At 38.8% G+C, this 24,048-nt stretch overlaps 1 protein-coding gene across 4 annotated transcripts in view; it reads right to left on the bottom strand.

Annotated features, from left to right (window-relative positions):
* Positions 1–24,048, bottom strand: part of MCU (mitochondrial calcium uniporter) — a 198,748-nt gene that overhangs the window by 135,534 nt on the left and 39,166 nt on the right. For 3 of the 4 annotated variants that reach the window (XM_059397715.1, XM_059397716.1, XM_059397717.1), the window contains one exon: positions 13,079–13,175. The exons of the other annotated variant lie outside the window; for it this stretch is intronic. In XM_059397715.1, coding sequence (XP_059253698.1) covers positions 13,079–13,084 — 6 coding nt within the window. In that variant the 5' untranslated portion in view covers positions 13,085–13,175. The remainder of the gene's footprint in view (positions 1–13,078; positions 13,176–24,048) is intronic. 4 annotated transcript variants of the gene reach the window in all.

Genomic DNA, 24,048 nt, shown 5'->3' with positions numbered 1-24,048 from the left:
CTCGGACAGGAGAACAAAGGACCAAGATGGCGAAAGTTCCCGCCACACCACCTGAGCTCGGACAGGAGAACAAAGGACCAAGATGGCGAAAGTTCCCGCCACACCACCTGAGCTCGGACAGGAGAACAAAGGCCCAAGCAGGAACCTGAGACCCCCGCCCTGGGCTCCTGTGGACCAATGGGATCCCGATGAGCAGGAGGGATATCCAAATAAGGGAAACTTGCCAAAAGACCCCTGAGCTTTCCCCAAGACCCCTTAAAAGCCCCCTCCTCCCTGCCTTGGGCGAGACTTCCCCCACTCTGCTTTCCAGAGTTGCGGAACCTCGCCCGAGGGTGCCCACCTCCTCCCGGTGCAACTTTCTCGGCTCCCCTTCACCTGGGCCCTGAAACTTCACCGGAGAGAACCTTTAATAAACCTTGCCTTACACTCACTTTGCCTGGTGGTGTGTTTATCTCGCCGGAAAAACCTTACAGACTTATAGGCACAAACCCCATAACTATGTAATACTAATAACAACATCAGCTAGCAATTAATTAAATAGTAGTTACTATATTCATGTGTCAGGCCCTTTTCTAAGTGCTTTCTATACCTAACTCATCTAGTAATTCCCACAGCTCATTGGGATAGGAACTGTTACTTCCCACTCCACTTCCACTATTACAGACCAGGCTAAAAGACAGTAAGAAAGTTGCCCAAGTTCACATTACTAGTAAGTAACAGCTAGAATTCAATCCCAGGTAGTCTGATTCCACAGTCCATGCTCTTAATTATACTATATTCTGTCCCTAATTTGGTCAAAATGATATAGGGAAAAGGGTGGTGAAATCAGGAATTCAATACAAGTCTTGAGCTACATTTAACGAAAAACACATTTAATCATGAGACTTGAGAGGTTATAATTCTTTAGCTCTACCCTTTTACGCCCTTAGAAATCTTTACCATCACCAGCAAACAATGCCTGTGCAATTAGGCAATGGGCATAGCACAATATGGAACCCCAGTACCATTTGTAAGTCAACTGGTACATAACAAAAAGAACAAAGTGTTTATGGTCAGAAAAATGTGGGTTAAAGTCTCAACTTTGCCATTAACTGGCAGTATGCTATTAAACACAGTGCAGGCTCTGGAGTCAGACATAGCTGGGTTGAAATCCTAGCTGTAAGACCACTGTGCAGAGTAGCAAAGTTTATATACAGTACAAGGGCACCTGGCCAAGAAAGCAAAATGGGGCTGAAATTCTGCCTCCTTTCAGCCACCACGCCATCCACCCTGGAAGGAGGGCCCACCGGTGCTGGTGCCAGAAGAACTGACACCTAACACAAGCCCCCAGGCTACTACCTAGAATAGTGTGGCAGCCCAGAAGTTTCAGTTATTTCATTGGTTCACCACAGGGGGCACGTTTTTTTCTAATTCAAACAAGGGCTTTTCATAAGCTAGAGGTGATTCTGCCTACTCTAATACTAGCTATGTAATCTTGGGCAAGTGACTTCATCACTCTAAACCTCAGTCTCTTCATCTGGAAAAAATTGTTTTAAAAATAGTACTTGCCGCATAGTGGGTTTTGAGGATTACATAAAACAATACAAGTGTCAGTGTCAGGCACTCAATAAATGCTCAATAAGTTGTAATCAATAAATCATAACCAGGTGTAGCATCACAACCTGAGACTCAGATCCCTCTGATGTTAGAATGAGTATCATCTACTTCACAAGACATTTCCATGAATGTTACATTGTGATAAGAAGGTATTTTATAAACTATGACATGTTTATTTACAATTTTGATATAAAGAATTAGCAAATATAAAAAGTTCTTGGTACCCAGTATTTAGTAAGTATTTAGTAAGTGCAGTAAATGTTAAATGGTATTGTTGCTATTAGTTTTGACAACTCATTAAATTTTTTTGCATCATCCATTCATGTTCTGGGTATTTCTTATTTTGGGGAGGATAATCGTGTTCTTGGATCATTGTAAATTGTGAGAGGAAAACTAACTCATTAGAGAGATCTGTAAACAGTACAAATCTAAGGAGCCTAAGACTAAGCGGTATCCAGTCAAAAAAAAAAAAAAAATCCTACCTGGTCTATCTGGTTTGAACTTACTTTAAAACTAAAAAAAGAAGAGAGGGGCACCTGCATTGCTCAGTCAGTTAAGTGTCAAACCCTTGATTTCCACTCTGGTAATGATCTCAAAATGGTGAGACAGAGCCCCGAGTCAGGCTCAACTTTCAGTGGGGAGTCTGCCTGAGATTCTATCTCACTCCTCCGCCCCCAACCCCACCGTCACTTGAGCACAATCTCTCTCTCTCTCTCTCTCTCTCTCTCTCTCAAAATAAATAAAGCTTTTAAGGTCCACATATACAACGGAATATAACTCAGCCATCAGAAAAGATGAATACCCAACTTTTGCATCAACATGGATGGGACTGAAGGAGATTATGCTGAGTGACATAAATCAAGCAGAGAAAGTCAATTATCATATGGTTTCACTTACTTGTGGAGCATAAGGAATAATACAGAGGACATTAGGAGAAGGAAGGGAAAAGTGAAGGGGGGAGTAAGGGGGGAGATGAACCATGAGAGACTGTGGACTCAGAGAAACAAACTGAGGGTTTTAGAAGGGAGAGGTTGGAGGGATGGGTAGCCTGGTCGTGGGTATTAAGGAGGGCATATATTGCATGGAGCACTGGGTGTTATACATAGACAATGAATTTTGGAACACTGCATCAAAAATTAATGATGTATTTTATGGTGACAACACAATAAATTTTTTTTTAAATAAAGCTTTTAAAAATGAAAAGAAAACAAAGAAAAGAAAAATCATATTGGAAACATTAAACCTTCTTGCTTAAAATTAGAGTCTCTCAACAGAAAAGAAATTTATATCCACATGACACACATAAACCACCATATTTACACATAGTGGCATAACTATAGTTTCTCTGAACTTGGAAACAGCATTCCTCAGAAACTGCCTGTTGCTCCATTTCAAACTCAAAATAGATATTTGACCTTGCTCTTTTAAGAAAAGGGCTCTTTCCACCCTTTGGGATATTTAAAGTTTCTATTACCATAAATTCCAAGCTTATAAGTCAGCTACAGCAGCTATAACTCAGTTTCACTGAACACACACCACAGGTCTACAAACTAGAGGATTTAACAGCCTCCAATTATACAACAGAACGAGGTTTATGGTGACCCATGCAACAGGCAAAACCTGAAATATAATGAAGACCTAAGATTGCTTATACTTGCTTCATGTCTGTCCTTCCAATGTGCTTATAAGTTTTGTTGTTTTGTTGCTGTTCACAGTTATTACCACCACCATAGTGCTAGTTACACAACTACTGATACAGTCTAAGGGAAGAATATTTTCTCAACTTTATTAATGCCTGCATCTTCTTAGCACTCAAGCATAAAGCACATTCCATATTTACTGCAGATTATTCTCTCCATCAAAACATTTTGATGGAGGGGCCAAGATGGCTCAGTTGGTTAAGCGTCTGACTTCGGTTCACATCATGATCCCAGGGTCCTGGGATAGAGCCCCACATGAGGCCCCCTGCTCAGAGAGGAGTCGGCTTCTCCCTCTTCCTCTGCCCCTTCCCCTGCTTGTGGTCTCTTTCTAATAAATAAATAAAATCTTAAAAAAAAAAAAGACATTTTGATGGGATGGACACCAAGAAGCTCTGGATTCAAACTGAATTGGTCAATAGACAGTGTTATGTCCTCAGCACATAATTTAACCTCTGCAGGTCTCCTCTGATGTAATATATGAAACAGACTTTTTTTTAATTACAAAGTGATATATATATGGAAATGATTATTTCTGCCAACAGTATGTCATACAAATAATTATAAAAATCCCTGCTTAGGTTTTTCAATTCACTATAAAGGAAAAGTTATGAAATGCTTAAGAATAGAAACATTCTACAAATTCAAGACTTAAATTATATCATCTTTTAATTCTTTTTTTTTAAGATTTTATTTATTTATTTGACAGAGAGAGACACAGCAACAGAGGGAACACAAGCAGGGAAGCAGCAGAGGGAGAGGGAGAAGCAGGCTTCCTGCTGAGCAGGGAGCCCAATGTGGGGCTCAATCCCAGAACCCCGGGATCATGACCTGAGCCAAAGGCAGACGCTTAATGACTGAGCCACCCAGGCACCCCATCATCTTTTAATTCTTTATAATCTTATTATAGCACCCGCTATAGGTATTATACACAAATGGCTCAGTCAAAGGTAACCATAATTTGGAAATTTCTAGAAATATAAGTATTTCAATATTCTATATGACAGTGGGGATAATTAGCTTCTTCAGTAATATTACCTGTTTGGCAATACTTGCTGCTTTCTTTTGACTTTTTTAGTAGTATTTTATGTGCCACATGCTGCTTCTACAAAGGCAGTAAAAGAAAAGCCTCAAACCTACCTATCCTGACATCTCTCATGGGTACACAAGGGAAGCAATATTACTTCCATTTAATAAATGAGAAAAGTCTCAGCGATCACCTAAATAAAAAATGAAACCAGACCTAGAGCAATTAATAGGCTAAGTATGCTGTCCATTTTCCCGGAATACACTACCTTCCTTGGGGTAGAACAAAACTCCACAGTGAAAAAAATAAAAATAAAAAAAACTTCCCTGTCCTTTCTCGCTCAGGCTTCTCTGCTACCCATATGAGGCATCTGCACAACAGAGCACAAGAAGCAAAAAGTTTGTCCCATAAGGCATAGCAAGGGTTGAACTTCAAAAAATCTTTGTTTTCTACTTGGCATCTTTACAAACCATATATAAACTGACCTCCATTAAGATCAAGGCCAGACTCATGTGACTCACACTGCTCCATTGGGGAAGGAAACCCAGGACATCTGGCAAAATAATCTGTCAAAGACAGGGCTCCCTGTATCATGAACAGGCAGATGAACATGACTGTTAAACGTCAAGTATGATACAGACTGACTACTGCAAATGTACATTTACCTCATTTTCTTTATTTAATGTGCATTACTACTAAACTACAACATCTCTAATCCAGAGTACACCTCACATATAAAAAGCATGGCCACTAAGAAACAAAACTACCACCTCGACTGGCTTTTAAAGCCAACTAAGAAGCCAGCAACATAAGGACAGTTTAAGAACTGCTCAGTTTGGGGGCGCCTGGGTGGCTCAGTTGGTTGGACGACTGCCTTTGGCTCAGGTCATGATCCTGGAGTCCCAGGATCGAGTCCCACATCAGGCTCCCAGCTCCATGGGAAGTCTGCTTCTCCCTCTGACCTTCTCCTCACTCATGTTCTCTCTCACTGTCTCTCTTTAAAAAAAAAAAAAAAAAACTGCTCAGTTTGGGGCACCGGGGTGGCTCAGTCAGTTAAGCAGCCGACTCTTGGTTTTGGCTCAGGCCATGATCTTAGAATCAGGAGACTGAGCCCTTTGTCAGGTTCTGGGCTCAAAAGGGAATCTGCTTGAGATTCTGTTTCTCCCTCTGCCCCTCATCCCTCTTGTGTTCTATCTCTAAAATAAATAAATCTGGGGCGCCTGGGTGGCTCAGTGGGGTAAAGCCTCCCTTCGGCTCAGGTCATGATCCCAAGGTCCTGGGATCGAGCCCCGAATCGCGCTCTCAGCTCTGCGGGGAGCCTGCTTCCTCCTCTTTCTTTCTCTCTGCCTGCCTGTCTGCCTACTTGTGATCTCTGTCAAATAAATTAAAAAAAAAAAAAATTAAAATAAATAAATAAATAAATAAATAAATAAAAGAATTGTACAAGTATCCCTTGGATAATGCAGGCATTATGGGCACTGACCCCTACATAATCAAATATCCGTGTGTAACATCTGACTCCCCAAAAACTTAACTACTAATAGTCTACCGTCAACCAGAAGCCTTACCAATAAAAGTTGATTAATACATATCAAAGCAGGGTGCCTGGGTAGCTCAGTGGTTAAGCCTCTGCCTTCAGCTCAGATCATGATCTCAGGGTCCTGGGATCGAACCCCGCCCATATCGGGTTCTCTGCTCAGCCAAGAGCCTGCTTCTCCCTCTCCCTCTGCCTGTCTCTCTGCCTACTTGTGATCTCTCTCTGTCAAATAAACAAATAAAGTCTTTAAAAAAAATACATATCAAAGGATAAAAAGAATACGATGTATCTTTTTTAAAGAATTTACTTATTTTAGAGAGGGGGAGGGGCAGAGGAAGAGAATCTTTCAAGCAGACTTGTGTTTATAATATTGTGTTCACATATAAGTGGACCCACGTAGATCAAATCCACATTGTTCAAAGGTTAACTGTATTTCCCTAGCAGTGTACAAACATGTTGTTATTGGGACAATATTTTGCCAACAATGTATGGCAACACTGACATGATATACAAGCTAAAAACGGCTCCTTATCTAGACATGAGGTCTACACATGAAGTAAATGATTTGGTTTTAAAATACTAAATATGTTTCAGCTGCTGCAATGTATCACCAATCTGAATTTATACAGAGAACATATTGAGTCCATAAAATTTAACAAAACAGTGTACAAACTTTCAGAAAATGAGGATTTTTTTGGACCAGATACATGTTTTTAAGTTGAGACAGAAGTTTTGACACAGAGGTTGTTATTGAAGAGTTTTGCATCTGACAGATCTTTACTCCTGTGGCCATGATTGGATAAGAAATGCATTTTAAAACCATTTAAAGTGAAACTGACATTTGAAACTCATCAAGGTATAGTTTATTCATGTGAATTTTCTTACATAGTCTCTCTTTTATGAAAACTGTATTTGGGCTTCTGCAGAGATAAGCTGGCCGACTTTCATGGTTCATAGATGATCACTGTTTCAAATCTCACATGGGATTGTTCTCCTATGCCAATTTCCCTTTCCTGACATACAACAAATATTCTGGGTTCTCAATATAAACGTGTGTGAAGGGGTTTCCCAGTCTACCAATAAACAATTCTTGGACAGCTGCAGGTTATGCTGTAATTCAACTCAATTCTGACACCATCTATCTGGAGACAGTGTCAGAAACTCAGGAAAAGCCAGATGGAAGACATGCATAAGGCAAGGTATGTGGGAAGGAGCTTCTATGCTCTCTCCCAGCATACCATTCTCCCCACATCTCCACATTTTACCAACCCAGAAGCTCTGAACAAAGATTTTTGAAACAGAATGTCTAAAAAGATATGAGTGCCTGGGTGGCTCAGTTGGTTAAGCATCTGTCTTCAGCTCAGGTCATGATTCTGGAGTCCCAGGATCAAGTCCAGGATTGGGCTCCCTGCTCAGCCATGAGTCTGCTTCTCCCTATTTCCCTCTCTCCCCCAGCCCCCCCAAAAATAAGTAAAATCTTTAAAAAAATAAAAAATGAAAGATTAAACTAGAGACCCTTAATTTCATGTCAGAATCCATTGAAAGAGTTGTTTCATCAAGGACAAATATTTAAAACTATAATTATATAGAAAACATTTCAACTTCATCTTAAAAGCGCATATTAAACAGAAAAATAGATTAAAGATAATAACGGTCAACTTATAGTAGGAGAAACATGAATAGCTAATATATTTTTTAAATGCTCAGCCTCACTCATAATCAGAATAATTACAAAGACTATAAAATTCCATTTCATATCTATTACATATGTAAAAAATAAAAAATCTGGGACATCTGGGTGGCTCAGTTGATTTAAGTGTCTGTCTTCAACTGAGATTATGATCTTGGGGTCCTGTGATCAAGCCCTGCATTAAGCTCCCTGTTCAGTAGGGGGATCTGCTTCTCCCACTCCCTCTGCCCCTCCCTCCCAACTCATGCTTTCTCCCTCTCACTCTGTCTCTCTCAAATAAATAAAATCTTTATTTTTTTAAAGATTTGTTAAAATGTATTTGAGAGCAAGTGAGAGGGAGAACAACACAGGTTGGTGGGGGGTGGAGGGCAGAGGGAAAAGCAGACTCCCTGTCAAGGAGGGAGGACCCTGGGATCTTGACCTGAGCTGAAGGCAGACACTTAACCAAATGAGCCACCCAAGCACCTGATAAACAAAATCTTAAAAAAAGAAAAAAACAAAAACAAAAAACATGACAAGACCAAGTATTTAATAGGATATAGAGCAATGTAAACTCTTTTTTTAAAAAAACTTTTTTAGAGCAATGTAAATTCTTATATACTGTTGTTCAAAAAGTAAATTGGTGTGACCACTTTGGGCAGCATCTAAGAAAAATTCCAAATCCTATACACTAGCAATCCTGCTCAGAGGCAAATGCCATAGAGAAAGCCTGGGCCACGTACCCAAACAGAAATGGACAAGAATGTTTACAGCTACATTTTTTATTATAGGAAAAAAACAAAAAACAACAACAACAACAAAAAAAACCCTGGAAATAGCTGCCTATCAACAAGAGAATAGAAAACAAGTGCTCAAAACCTGTTTGCTGAATGAATGATTCTAAGGAATGAACAACAGTGTTCTCAAAGGAGGTCATAGACTCAGGAATCTGTGAAATAATACCAAAAGGTGTAACAACACTTCATCAGAGAAGAGAGAATATGCGCAGAAAAAAAAAGATTGAAGAAATAGTGGCTGAAAACAATTTTGGTGAAACAAACTGTGGTAAATCCATACAATGGAAAACTATTCAGCAATAAGAAGGAACAAACTACTGATACATGGAATAACATGGGTGGATCTCAAAGGCATTATGATGAGTGAAAGAAGCCAATCTCCAAATGTTACAAATGATTATCAAAAGGCAAGAGCTTAAGAACGGAGAACAGATCGAAGGTTGCCAGGGGCTGCAGATGAGAGGAGGGTTTCAGTCCAGTAGATAGCACAAGAGAATTTTAAGGGTGGCGGAACTGTTCTATATCCTGATTCTTAGGGGGGGGTTACACAAATCTACACATGTTAAAGTTCACATAAATGCACACACAAGGGGCACCTGGGTGGCTCAGTGGGTTGGGCCGCTGCCTTCAGCTCGGGTCGTGGTCTCGGGGTCCTGGGATCGAGTCCCGCATCGGGCTCTCTGCTCAGCAGGGAGCCTGCTTCCTCCTCTCTCTATGCCTGCCTCTCTGCCTACTTGTGGTCTCTCTCTGTCAGATAAATAAATAAAATCTTTAAAAAAAAAAAAAGAAATACACAAAAAAGTCAGTATTATTATATATAAACTTAAAAAAAGAAAAATCTAGGGAAAAAAATCTATCTCCTCCAAAGTCACTCTATGTGATATAGGTATCACATATTCCTTTACATACAATGTAAAAGGCCACCAGATCAAGCAGTTATATGGCTATCCACAGAAACACTATGACATCTCCATCAAATAAGGTTAACAAAAAAATCTAAATAAAAGCACTGAACAATAAAAATCAAATATGTAATCAATGTCTTGCAACATAATTTTATCAGGAAGCAAGAACTCAGTTTTTTGGAGTTTTTGTTTTTTAAAAATTTTATTTATTCGTCAGAGAAAGACAGACAGAAAAAGCTTGTGCTCTTTTTGTGTACAGAGGGAGAAGGCAGGCTCCCCACTGAGCAAGGAGCCCGATATGGGACTTGATCCCAGAACTCCGGAATCATGATCTGAGCCAAAAGCAGACGCCCAACTGAATGAGCCACCCAAACATCCCTGCTTTTACTTTAAAGATTTTATTTTTAAGTAATCTCTACACCCAACATGGGGCTTGAACTTACAACCCCAAGATCAAGAGTTACATGCTCCACTGATTCAGCCAGCCAGGTCCCTTAAGTGCTCAGTTTTTTTTACTTATTTTTATGGAGTTAATCTAGAATTAGAAGACAATAATTTTGTACATTTAAAAGGAAACATTCTTCCATTACATTTCATGCCTATAAAACCTTCTTGCCTATTAAATTAAAATTAAGTCTGTTAATTAAAAACTTTTACCTTTTCTTTCTCATTCAACCTCTCAAGTTCAGTGTGCTCTAAATAAAAAGTTATCTTAGCCCTGAGATGGAGATGTCACTGACAATACAGGCCTTTCACAGTGATAATTTCCACAAATGCAATTTCCACAGCCTATGAGGATTGCCAAAACAGAAGCTAGCTAGCAAAGTTACAACAGCGTGCTTTAACTTGGGTGACCATGTGTCCTAATCTGTCTGGGACAATTCTGGGTTGAGACCTGCTGTACCGACATAATTCCATATATATATATATTTTTTTTTTGAGTAGTCTCCACACCTAGCATTGAGCCTAACATGGGGCTTGAACTCATGACTCTGAGACCAAGACCTGAGCTGAGATCAAGAGTGGGATGCTTAACCAACTGAGCCACCCAGGTGTTCTCTGACATAATTATTAATAACACTCTCTCTCATTCTAGAGGTGCTAAGGTTTAGACAAAATGGATTATACGGACATCCCACACTTAACCTATTTCCTTTAAGGAGCCTAACACACAATCCCCTACCTATCACAACGAGACCTAAAAAGTAGACCTCAAAAAGGGAAGCCTTTACAAAAAGTAGACCTCACACAGGAAAGGTTTAAAAAAGAAAGAAAGAAAAAAAGACACAGAAAAAATGAATTTGATTAACCTAATGTGTTTGTCTTGTGTTTTTTTATGTTGTCAATCATAGCTACTAAAAATTCTCTTTGGGTTGTATAATTGAAAACAAAAACAAAAACAAAAACTCAGCACTCTAATTAATCCATACCCCAGTATCTTAGGAGCAACTCTGTCAGTCACATTGAAGAAAAACAAATCACCCATTTAAAATCTCTACCCATGCCTCCATTCTCATTTTAAAGGCACTGGATAGCATGGAAAGGCCAATGCTTTTTATTCCAATTTATGATGATGCTTTCTTTGCCAAATTCTAGGCAATTCTAATATGGTATATCTCCAGATGGAAAGTTGATATATTTCTCTACAGCCAGATTTATCCACTTTAAAAAGGAGGTTAAATAAATAAATAAATGGGACATAATGTTTATCTAGATATAGGTAACATTTATGTCTCTTTGACACTTAAACCCAAGAGCATTGTACAGCTTTTATTCATAACCACAATAAATCTTCTAGATTCCCCAGATGTGTGATGTGACTTGGAGCTTCTACTCAAGTGTTTTTTTTTCCTATTAAGTCTGGTCATAATTCAAACATCCCCAAGAAAAATATTTTTCCTTTTGATTTTTGAAAAAACTATAGCAATGCTAGTGTGGCTAGCAGCAGGTAGTTCTGTATTTAAATTATTACAGGTAACAGTTAATATCACTAGGTTCCACGCCCTACCATATACACATAAGGTGCTCAATAAATACTTCTTGAATAAATAAATGAGAAGAGGGGAAATATGCACATTGATATAATGCTGCAAAGAAAAACTTGATGCAAGAAAACAAAATACAGGCAGAACCAGATGGGATGCCCTTCCACTAAAAACAGTGAAAAATAGCTAGCTGCTCAGTATGGAATAATGAAAAAAGTTCTCGTGATGGATAATGGTAATGGTTCACGTCAATGAAAATGTATTTAATATCACTGAATTGTACATTTTAAAATGGTTAAAATAGTTAACTTTATGTTATGTATATTTCACCACAATAAGTTTTTTGGGTGGGCAGCTGGGTGGCTCAGTGGGTAAGTGTCTGCCTTCGGCTCAGTTCGTGATCCCACGGTCCTGGGATAGAGCCCCACATCCAGCTCCCTGCTCAGTGGGAAACCCGCTTCTCCCTCTTCCTCTACCCCTGCTTGTGTTTCCTCTCTCTGTCTCTCTGTTAAATAAATAAATAAATCTTGTGGAACTTAAACTCACAATCCTGAGATGAAGAGTCGCTTGCTCTACCAACTGAGCCAGCCAGATATCCCTTAAAAAAACAAACAAACAAACAAAAAACTTTTAATAGCTACTCAGCCAAGTGTGACTATGGACTTTCACAGGAAAACACTGAGAGAGACTATGATGGTGAGAAACTCTGGCCATGTAAAATATTATGGTACATCGTACAGTAAAAACTTTAAAAATAAGTGAAAAAGCTCTCACTGAAAAAGCTGTACTGTGAGAATACGTTGTTTTACAAAATACTTTTGCCAAGTTCTGTGGCAAAAGTAACATAGTATGGTAGATGTTTATGTATAAAATACAAATACTAAGTAGTATTTACTCCACTGGAAGAAAAACTAAGTATAATTTGAGATAAACATAGACTTTGAGCCTTTAGAAATAAACATACTTGCTTAAAAAAGAAATAAATTAAGGGGCGCCTGGGATAAGCATCTGCCTTCAGCTCAGGTCATGATCCCAGGGTCCTGGGATAGAACCCTGCATCCAGCTCCCTACTCAGCAGACAATTTGCTTCTCCATCTCCCCCAACTAGTGTGGTGTCTCTGTCTCTCATACTCTCTGTAAAATAAATAAATAAAATCTTACAAAAAAAAAAAGAAAAGAAAAGAAAAAAATTAAACTGTTTACATCTAAGTTGGTCATAAGCCTTTCAATTTCATACTTTTTAAAAAACTCACACGGACCAATCACATAAACAATTTTATAATATTAATATACTTATTCACAGATCTTGTTACACAAAACCAAAAAAAGAGAGAAAGATCACTTTAAAGACAGAAAATTCTATACTAAACATCCAAATATTTAAATATCCTAACCTAAACAACAAAAGATTAAAATTAAATACAAAATCTCAACTGGTGATATGGGGACTATTTGCTGACCCAGAGATCTATCTCAACAGTCATGCTGTTCTCTCTAACAAAACTGCAGAGAATAGGTCTGGCAGAAAGAAGTCTGCACTGCGGCTCAAAGAAATTTGGTATGTTAATGAGGGAAAATGCCTATGACTAAATAACCACCAGCCTTGCTACTTTATGTTCTGTCCCAAAGCTGTGACCATTCAAAAATTCTAGGATTTTCTCCTCCTCACCAAACTCTTTTAGATCTAAGGAGCTAGTTGGCAAAACTAAGTCAGTCCACTGAACAAAGTCTGCAGTCAGTCTGTCACTAAGTAGGAATATTCTATTACCACTCATGTTAACTATCCAAAAATCTTTTTTTTTTAAGATTTTATTTATATTTATTTATTTGAGACAGAGAGGGAGAAGGAGCATGATGGCACTCACACACATGAGCAGAGGGTGGGGCAGAATGAGGGACAAGCAGACTCCTCACTCGAGCCAATAGTCTGAGGGACTCATCCCAGGATCCTGAGATCAAGACCTGAAAAGGAAGTTAGATGCTTAACCAACGGAGCCACTCAGGCACTCCTCCAAAAATCCTAAAACAAACAACAAACAACTCAAAGAACTGCTCTGCATCTAGAGTAGAAAAAAATGAAGCCAAAAGATACAGTTACTACATAATGTAGAGAAAAAAACTGTAATATATATAAAAAATACTTCTTATATTAAAGGTGGGTTAAAAAGGGATTGGGTTAAAATAATTTTCAAATAACAAAACAAAAGAAACAAAATATATAAGTATATAACACTGTCAAGGGTGGAGAAGTGAAAATGACTTACAGCATAACCCACCAAAAAAACAAAGAACTGCATAATTTAATCATACTATAGAGCAGCACCTTGTTCAGTTTTCAGAATCAGCTGCACCTGGCACCAAAAGAACTTCAAGCAAAAGTAAAACTACTATGTAGAAAGGTTATTTACAGGTCTAATTAATTGGTCTCAAATCCGAACACAGATACACCAAATCTTTCATGATTTCTTCATAGCTACTCTTTCAACAGAATATCCAGTAATACCACCCCTCTAATAATGCAAAATGAATTTTTATTTCTTTTTTTTTTTAAGATTTTATTTATTTGACAGAGAGAGATCACAAGTAGGCAGAGAGGCAGGCAGAGAGAGAGAGGGGAGGAAGCAGGCTCCCTGCTGAGCAGAGAGCCCGATGCAGGACTCGATCCCAGGACCCTGAGATCATGACCTGAGCCGAAGGCAGCGGCTTAACCCACTGAGCCACCCAGGCGCCCCGAATTTTTATTTCTTAAACTTTCTTTCATTTGCTTCTAAGTTCATAATATAGTAATTTACATCATAAAGCTTATGCTTACAAGCTTCCAGAAGCAAAAATATGGTTTATAGGACAACTTAAATGTACATGTACCAAAAATTAAAGTGCTTTCAATGATTAGAACAGGGCCTGATAACACAGCAGGTACTAAGTATAAATATTTGCTGAATGAATAAAGGAATTATAGTTAAGGAATTAGAATTAATTATAGTTAGGGTGTCTGGGTAGCTCAGTCTGTTAAGTATCTGCCATCAGCTTGGGTCATGATCTCGGGGTCCTGGGATAGAGTCCCTGGTTCAGCAGAGTCTGCTTCTCCCTCTCCCTCTATCCCTTCCCACTGCTTGTGCGCTCACTCTCTCGCTCTCCCTCTCTCTCTCAAATAAATGAAATCTTTAAAATTAAAAAAAAAAAAAGAATTATAGTTAAGTGTACCATCTCCCCCTCATAAAATGCTTATATTACAGTGGCTCTAGAATTCTTTCTCTAGACAGCTCAGAACCAGGCAAAGCTATAAACACAATCTGTTGACCAAATGGAATGCTCTCCCCTCTCTGCTTCCCTCACCATGCCTAATACATGCACCCATCTGATACCAAACCCTCAGTAGTATTTTCACAGCTTTGCACTCCCTAAAAATCAGCTCAGAAGTTGCCCAAAGAGCAAGTGGAAGTGCATCTAACTACACCTTCAAGAGAAAGACCTTTCTTCTATCAGACACATGAAAAAATGTTCATCATCACTAGCCATCAGGGAGATTCAAATTAAAACCACATTGAGATATCACCTTACACCAGTTAGAATGGCCAAAATTAGCAAGACAGGAAACAACATGTGTTGGCGGGGATGTGGAGAAAGGGGAACCCTCTTCCACTGTTGGTGGGAATGCAAGTTGGTGCAGCCTCTTTGGAGAACAGTGTGGAGATTCCTCAAGAAATTAAAAATAGAACTTCCCTATGACCCTGCAATTGCACTCCTGGGTATTTACCCCAAAAATACAGATGTAGTGAAAGGAAGGGCCATCTGTACCCCAATGTTTATAGCAGCAATGGCCATGGTCGCCAAACTGTGGAAAGAACCAAGATGCCCTTCAACGGACGAATGGATAAGGAAGATGTGGTCCATATACACTATGGAGTATTATGCCTCCATCAGAAAGGACGAATACCCAACTTTTGTAACAACATGGACAGGACTGGAAGAGATTATGCTGAGTGAAATAAATCAAGCAGAGAGAGTCAATTAACATACGGTTTCACTTATTTGTGGAGCATAACAAATAGCATAGAGGACATGGGGAGATAGAGAGGAGAAGGGAGTTGGGGGAAAATGGAAGGGGAGGTGAACCATGAGAGACTATGGACTCTAAAAAACAATCTGAGGGTTTTGAAGGGGCGGGGGGTGGGAAGTCGGGGTACCAGGTGGTGGGTATTAAAGAGGGCACAGATTGCATGGAGCATTGGGTGTGGTGCAAAAATAATGAAGGCTGTTATGCTGAAAATATATAAAAAATAAATATAAAAAAAAGTTAAAAATTAAAAAAGAAAGAAAGAAAGACCTTTCCTAACTCGGGTTCTCTGGTGGGCTCTTTCTTTTCCAGTGGGTAAAACCTGCAATTTATCCAGAGTCCAGGTCCTGCCCAAGGGCAACAGATTCCTTTAATAATTAGTGGCTCTTAAAAATAATAATAATAATAGTTCTTCATTATTAGACATACCTGTACATGTGGAAGTTAATGGGCAAAACACATGTCTCACTTATCTTTCACTTACTTATCTTTCTAACTTTACTAGGTGCAGTTCTCACACAGTCACCTTAGACAATGAAAAGGCAAGCACTTAATGAACCCATGAAAACCATGATTATTAATTTATAAATGAAAATATTGACAAGTGGTGACAAAGAGGTTGCAACTGGAGGAACTGCATTCATTTCTGAGCATTATTTACTTAATCAAAGATCCAGAAGTCTAAAATATGGCTGAAATGTATATAAAAATGCTGAGAACCTCTGAGGGAAAATGGTAACACAACAGAATATAAAGAAAATAAAACTGCAAGTCTGAAGAAGCCCTATGATGACAAAGATGGACACAGTACACAGAAAAAACAGGAACAAGTGGAATTTAGAGGACTGATCAAATAAAAGTTTTAGATGCAAATAATCCACAAGCCACAGTCAACTTGGAGGCAGGGCACAGGCAATGACAATAACAGTGACTGCAGACCACAGGGAACAGGAACACTCCTCTCACAGGATAGATGCCTTTTAGCCTACCTTCCACTTTCAAAATACCTTCCACTTTCAAAAAGAAGCCTATATGTTTGTCTTCTACAGTGAACGTCTGTAAATCACAGGGGCATATTTTTCACACAATTTACTTATGCCTATTGAAACCTATATTTAATCATGGTCAATTAAATGCTGCTTTCTCAAAAGCTTAATTAACTAAACTTATTAACTACTGTATCTGAAAGGAAAAAAGATTGTTAATTGTGTTTACAACTAAATATATGAATAAGTGCATTAATATTTCATTAACAACTACTGAAAGTATTTTGGAACAGCCTACATGACACCAAATATAGCTAGTCTTTTTATACATCCACTAAGTCTTTGCCTATTAGATCTAGAAATGCCTCTCTAAGAACCATGCTGTCATCTCCCCACTGGCACAACCTGATTTAAGGATCTGTTCTGACAGTTCATTAAGAGATACAACCACACCTAACAGCAACACGCTGGCTGCCCAGGTGTAGAAGCAAATGACTCATGGTACCTGTTGGTTTGAACTCACCCTTGTGTTGCACTAGCTTAGTGACCTCCCTGGAATTGAAATTGGGGATGAAGAAAATAACATGCAAATTAAAGAGACAGGAATCAGGAGCGCCTGGGTGGTTCAGTGGGTTAAGCCACTGCCTTTGGCTCAGGTCATGATTTCAGAGTCCTGGGATCAAGTCCCGCATCGGGCTCTCTGCTCGGCAGGGAGCCTGCTTCCCTCTCTCTCTCTCTCTGCCTGCCTCTCTGTCTACTGTGATCTCTCTCTATCAAATAAATAAATAAAATCTTTAAAAAAAAAAAAAAAAAGAGACAGGAATCAGAAATCAAAAGGAAACACAGAACTAAAAGTCATAATTCTGAAGCTTAGCTGTTCAAGAAATTCCAAACAAACAAAAACTGGCAAGAATTGGGGCACCTAGGTGGCTACTCAGTCAAGCATCAGCCAAGGTCATGATCTCCCGGGTCTGCCCCTCCCCCTTGCTCCCTCACATTCTCTCTCTCTCTCTCTCTCTCTCTCAAATAAATGAAATCTTAAAACAAAAACCACACACACTGATAAGTTTTGTTTTGGGAAAACCATTCCTAATAGGATATTCTGTCATTTCACTGTTATGATCAGCCACGAATATGGAGCTGCCTATTTTAAGATAATGAAAGAGAAAGCCTCACACTAGAAGGGGAGAGACAATGATGAAAGCATTCTTTTCCAGGCAGCTATAGAACAGTAAGCAAGAGAGTTATTATTAATCAATAGACAGCAAGGTGAAAAAACACTGACTGACAGAAGTTTGACTGACATCGAAGCAGAGTTAACAATAAAAATCTTCACCAGTTAACTTAGTATAGTTAACTATACCAAGCCTTTAAGGGAAAAGGGCTGAAAAACCACAAATCCGAAACCGTACTCCCACAAAAAGACTACAGGAGCATAGGAAGTTGGCTTTCTTTAAAATGGAAAATTCTTCTCTATTTCATAAACAGAGACGCCCGAAGGAATGCTGCAAGGGAGGCTATTAAGATGCTAAGCGCGCCCTGAACTGAAATTAATTAATTAGCTTGAATTCAAATTTAAAAAAATATATATAAATTAAACTAAATATAAATTAAAAATAAAAAAGGAAAGTATAAAAGGGAATGGTCTACTTCAAATCTGAATCTAAACTTCACAGCAATGCATACTGGACATTACAATCTTCTCTTTTTTGGCTATGAGTCAACAACTCACTAGTAGTCAAAAAAATTTTAAGGCAAATTACACGTAGATACTCCAATTTATAGTATCTACTTCAGTAATTTAGTTACAATGTCTTTTGCATCTACTATATGCAGCATGACATTGTGACATGACAGGTAAGCCTAAATATTTACACTAAGTGCACACAGTGCTTACCTTCTAATACCTACCCAATCATACCTTTGGCTCTAGCTGAATATACAAAAGCAAACAAAAGAGCTGGAGCCTTCAAAAATGAATAGCATTTTGGCCAGTAGAAAGGGTCAGGAGGACATCCCACAAAAAGCCGTGAACAAAGAACCATAAGGCAGGTATCAGGAAACTAGCCCAGCAAAAACCTAGGTTGCAAAAGGAAGAGGAGAAAAAAAGAACCTGAGACTAGACTGGGTTCAAACCACAAAGGACTTTCAACACCAAAGCTCAGGGATTTTAAGCTTTATTCTCCAGGCAACAAGCGGCAAAAGATTTTAAGCAGAAGGGTGACCATCAAAAACCTTGTGCTAAATACAGAATTTCTACAGATAAGAAATTATAAGCTTCATATAACATGTCCTTATGTCCTGTTATTTATAACCCTTAACTACTGAAACATGAGGCTAGGATGTCAACATCAAGGCTATCAGTACTCAACATTTCCTTTTTCAAGACAATTAAGAATGTACATTTCCTTGCTTAGCAAAAACTTTCTAAAAAGGCTTTGTCTTCTTGCCCCATTTTATCTAAAACAAACAGCACAAACCATAGGGAAAAGTAGTCTTTTTAATGTTTGCTCAATCTAAAAGCTAAACCCAGCACGCAGGGTACACATTAGTATATAAGACTGGCTCTACTCCTCACTCCATGAGGCTATTTTTGATTTGTTGGTCACGTAACTAAGGAGAGATGAGTGGGAGGAATTTCTCAGTGCCCCCAGGGTATGTATTCATAGAACTTCAGGCCAATTCCACCTCTATCTCCCTCAAATAAATGTTCTGATTACCATAATTATAAGCTTTACTCCATTAACAGAACTAGAAAGCTTTTCCAAGGGTTTTGGTTTTTTTTTTAAGATTTTATTTATTTATTTGACATAGAGAGATCACAAGTAGGCAGAGAGGCAGACAGAGAGAGTGGGGGAAGCAGGCTCCCTGCTGAACAGAGAGCCTGATGTAGGGCTTGATCCCAGGACCCTGAGATCATGACCTGAGCTGAAGGCAGAGGCTTAACCCACTGAGCCACCCAGGCACCCTTCCAGGGGTTTTTATTCGTAACTCTGTCCCCAGTTCCAATCTAGGCTTTCTCATTCTTTTAAAATTATTACAGATTTCTCCAGCAGCACTAACTCCCAGAAGCCTCCAAGTCCTAATGACTACTAAAGTAACAACTGTACCTAAAGATAACCATCATCTTTACTACAGCTCACTGCTCTTCCTATGCCCACTCAAAAGTCAGAGAATGGTAAGAGCTTGTTAGGTATGTAATCAAGAGCTTGTTGCACCTATAGACAGGGATAGACCATTCTTGAAACTCAGGTCCAAAATTAAGAAGCAGAGGATCTCCTGGGTGGTTCAGTCACTTAAGCATCTATCTTCGGCTCAGGTCATGATCCCAGGGTCCTGGGATTGAGCCCCACATCCTGCTTCTCCCTCTCTCACTGCCCCTGCTTGTACATGCTCTCTCTCCCTCTCCCTGTCAAATAAATAAATAAAATCTTAAAAAAAAAAAAAAAAAAAAAGAAAAGAAAAGAAACAAAGAAAAAGAAGCAGAAAAGGGGAGAAACACTGACAGCTTTCCTCCTAAGGAATTCACACAGGATTGCTTCCCTTATACTCTCAAGTTTTAAAATAGAAATCTCTTACAATTGGGTTATGTGCCATTTGAGGTCTGAGGCTAAGGCCTAGCAATGTGGTACTTTTACATGGAAGATTGGTTCTTTTTTTTTTTTTTTTTTTAAGTATTGCTTGTGTGGCGGTTTCTGCACATCTGTTTTACCACTTCTGTTTCTATACTGCTCTAACAGAATGTTCCTGCCATTATATTAGTAATCACCCTTCTTTGTTTTCTTACCTCCAAAACACAGTTACACCTTCCTATCTCCAAGAATGCAAGCTCATGACTGAAGACTGAATTATTCCACTTTTATGGTACCAACTGAAGAATTTCTTAAGTTTGGAAAAAGCGAGTTACAAGTTATTTTCAAGAAAAATGTGTATGTCCATTTAGAGCATAATCCACAATACACATGCCTTACATGCTTCACTAATAAGACTAAGAAGTTTTGGGTAACACTGTAGCAAACTATAAACAAGTTCTTGTAGAAACTTTTTATAAACACTTAAAGCAACCAGTCTGGGAAAGCTCTTTGACCAAATGCCAACAGAATTATTTCTCCTCCCACTATGTCTCAAATACTCAACAGCTTTACAGTGACAATCAAGCAACAATGTCCAAGACTGTCCACCATTTAGACTGCTAAATGCTTGGCCTAAAAATCATCAAAACAGCACTATTAAGGCAAGGCAAAGGAAGTATAGTAATAAAACTCTTCACTGACAAAAGTCACAGGTTTTAAAAGGAGAGGAGAGAACTACAGCATTTAAATCATTAGAATCTGAGCTAAAATGTACTAACTGAGATAATAATGGGAGGAGGAAGGGTGGTTCCTGAGTTTTTGTTTACAACCTATTTTCTAAGGCAGCTTAGCAACATTTCTCCTGAACACCTCCTAGAGGGAAATGTTGGTCATCATCCTTCTTTCCCAACAAGCATAAAGGGCCAAGCTTTGTCTCTGCAGGATAAAATAGAACCATCTGAGTGAAAACAAAAGATATCTGGGTTACAAGAAAATATTTTCCTAAGAGAATGCAACAATTTTTTCCACTCTCACTTCCTTTTAGAACTGACAGTCTTTGTGAATACATGGGTACTAGGCAACAGTAGTCAATGGGACGAGAAAACGAATCAGAGAAATTGGTCAGAATCTTACTATTTAATTATCTAATAATCCAAACCTGGGGCTGGTGGTAAATCTGAGGATGCAGAATGACCTGTCCAAGCCCAACCAAATTTTACTGCCACCGTCCAGAGAACTACTAAAAGGAATAAAGCCAAATATTAAGCAAAGCACTCTTCAAAGGCATAAAATATTCATGTACCCAACCTCCATGTGTACACCCATCTCTCAATACATGCAAAGGGTTGTAACAAAAAAATGTTTATTTTACTATTATTTTTGAAATTTTCAGAATTAAAGTACAAAATTGTATCAATTTACAAAATAATATTTATGACTTCCTTTGGGTTTTGTTGTTGTTGTTGTTTGTTTGTTTGCTTGTTTTAAATGGAATCAGAGACGCTTCGGTGGCTCAGTACATTAAGAAGCTGCCTTTAGGGATGACGGGGTGGCTCAGTTGGTTAAGCAGCTGCCTTCGGCTCGGGTCGTGGTTCCAGGGTCCTGGGATCGAGTCCCGCATCAGGCTCCTTGCTCGGCAGGGAGCCTGCTTCTCCCTCTGCCTCTGCCTGCCTCTCTGTCTGCCTGTGCTCACTAGCTCTCTCTCCCTCTGTCTCTGACAAATAAGTAAATAAAATCTTTAAAAAAAAAAAAAAAAAAGAAGCTGCCTTCAGCTCAGGTCATGATCCCAGGGTCCTGGGATTGAGTCCCCTGCTGAGCAAGGAGCCTGCTTTTGCCTCTGCCTGCTGCTCCCCTGCTTGCATGCATGCTCTCTCTCTCTCTGACAAGTAAATATCTTAAAAAATAAACAAAATCTGGGGTGCCTAGGTGGCTCAGTGGGTTAAGTAAGCCTCTGCCTTTGGCTCAGGTCATGATCTCAGGGTCTTGGGATGGAGCCCACATCAGGCTCTCTGTTCAGCAGGGAGCTGCTTTCCCCTCTCTCTCTGCCTGCTTCTTTGCCTACTTGTGATCTCTCTGTCAAATGAATAAATAAAATCTTTAAAAAAATGTGAAAATAGAGTAATACATACTATAGTAAAAACTAAATTACAGAAATACATTAACAAGGTAAGTGACAGTCCCCTGCAATCCCAACCCCCCAGAGACAACCACTGTTAAACAGTTTAAACCCCAATATTCTAAAAAGTTCTACAATTGCAAAAATACCTCTACAAAGATAATAAGTATAATGGAGCACCTTCTCCATCCCCACATTCCTAGAGATACTAAAATAATCTCTACAATGTCCCTGCAAAGTGTTTAGGCAGTCTCTGCTTGAACAAATCCTTTGACAAATACCCGACTACCTCCCAAGGCGGTCCACTCCATCTTACCATAGCTTTTATTCTAATGCTGAATGGCTGGTACTTTGCTGTCAGATCATTCATTTCTGTCTTGAATATGTCTGGTTTGGGGGGGTTTGTTTGTTTGTTTTAAAGATTTTATTTATTTGACAGACAGAGATCACAAGTAGGCAGAGAGGCAAGCAGAGGGAGTGGGAGAAGTAGGTTCCCCACTGAATGGAGAACCCAATGCAGGGCTCGATCATGACCTGAGCCAAAGGCAGAGGCTTTAACCCACTGAGCCACCCAGGCACCCCGAATATGTCTGTTTTTCAATGTGCACCCTTAAAACCAGTACCTTAAAACCAGGTATTGAAATGAACACAACAGTCTGAAACAATCATAGTACCCATTTGGGGCACTATGCTTCTATGAACAGAGCCCAAATCACACTATGGACTCATACAAACACAGACCACCACTCTAGTCCCACTCGAGGTGATTTCACATCACCTGCTGTTAAACTACATCACAATCATCTACAGTAACACTGTAGATGATTATTTTTATTTTTATTTATTTACTATTGTATTTTTTAATTTTTATTTTATTTTTAACACTTATCTTTAGAATAATATGTGGAATTTTGCACTTATCAATGTTCAATAAATCTTGATCAGTTTAGTCCATTTCAGTCATCAATATTTCATCTATGTTATTAATAAAAATGCTGAGTGCTAAAAGACTACTCAGCTATAAGAAGAACTAAAATTCTGAAAAATGCTACAATATGGATGGACCTTGAGAACACTATGCTTAGTGGAATAAGCCAGACACAGAAGAATAAATATTGGATGATTACACTTATGTGGCACCAAGAATAGAAATTTCATAGAGACAGAAGGAAGACTAGAGGTTACTAGGAGCTGGAAGGAGGGAAAGTTATTGTTTAATCAGTATAGAGCATTTTGGGGAATGATGAAAAAGTTTTAGGATAGTGACAATGATTTAGTGGTGATGGATACACAACATTGTAAATATATTTAATGTCACTGAACTGCATGCTTACAAATGGTTCAAATAAATACTATGTTTATTTTACCACAATAAAGAAAAAGAGTAATGAATTATTAATATATGCTGACTGAAAAGAAGCCAATCTCAAAAGGTTACATACCTACAACAGGAGTCCATTCACACAACATTCCTGAAATGACAAACCTACAGAAATGGAGAATAGCTAAATTGTTGCCAGGGATTAGAGACTAGGAAGAGAAACTAACTGATGGAGTTTTAAGAGGACAAGAAGGATCCTTGAGGTGATGGACTTGTCCTGTGTCTTGACTGTGATGGTGGATACAGAAGGCAACACATGTTAACAAAATTGCACAGAAATAAATACACACACACACACACACACACACATACACACACAAATGAGCAGAAATAAAACTGTGAAAATCTAATACAATCTGTAGGAGCACCTGACTGGCTCTGTTGGTAGAGCATGTGGCTCTTGACCTCTGGGGTCATGAGTTTGAGCCCCACAGATATACTTACATATACCAGAACTTTAAAAAAAGAGAGAAGATCTGTGAATTGCATCAGTGTCTATATTCTGATTGTGATATTGTACTATAGTTTTGCAAAATGTTCACTGGCTCAAGGGGATACTAGATCTTACTGCGTTATTTTTTTCAATTGCATGTGAATCTACAATTATCTCAAAATTAAAATTTTAATTAAATGTAAATCCTGAACAAACAATAGCCAAAGCATAGTGTCTGCTATTCCTACCATTTTCCCGCTGTCTCCTATTAATGTGGTCACTACAACTGG

This window comes from Mustela nigripes, chromosome 4 (assembly GCF_022355385.1).
Source record: "Mustela nigripes isolate SB6536 chromosome 4, MUSNIG.SB6536, whole genome shotgun sequence".
Classification (NCBI taxonomy): Eukaryota; Metazoa; Chordata; class Mammalia; order Carnivora; family Mustelidae; genus Mustela; species Mustela nigripes.
This window is presented reverse-complemented; position numbering and strand designations above follow the sequence as displayed.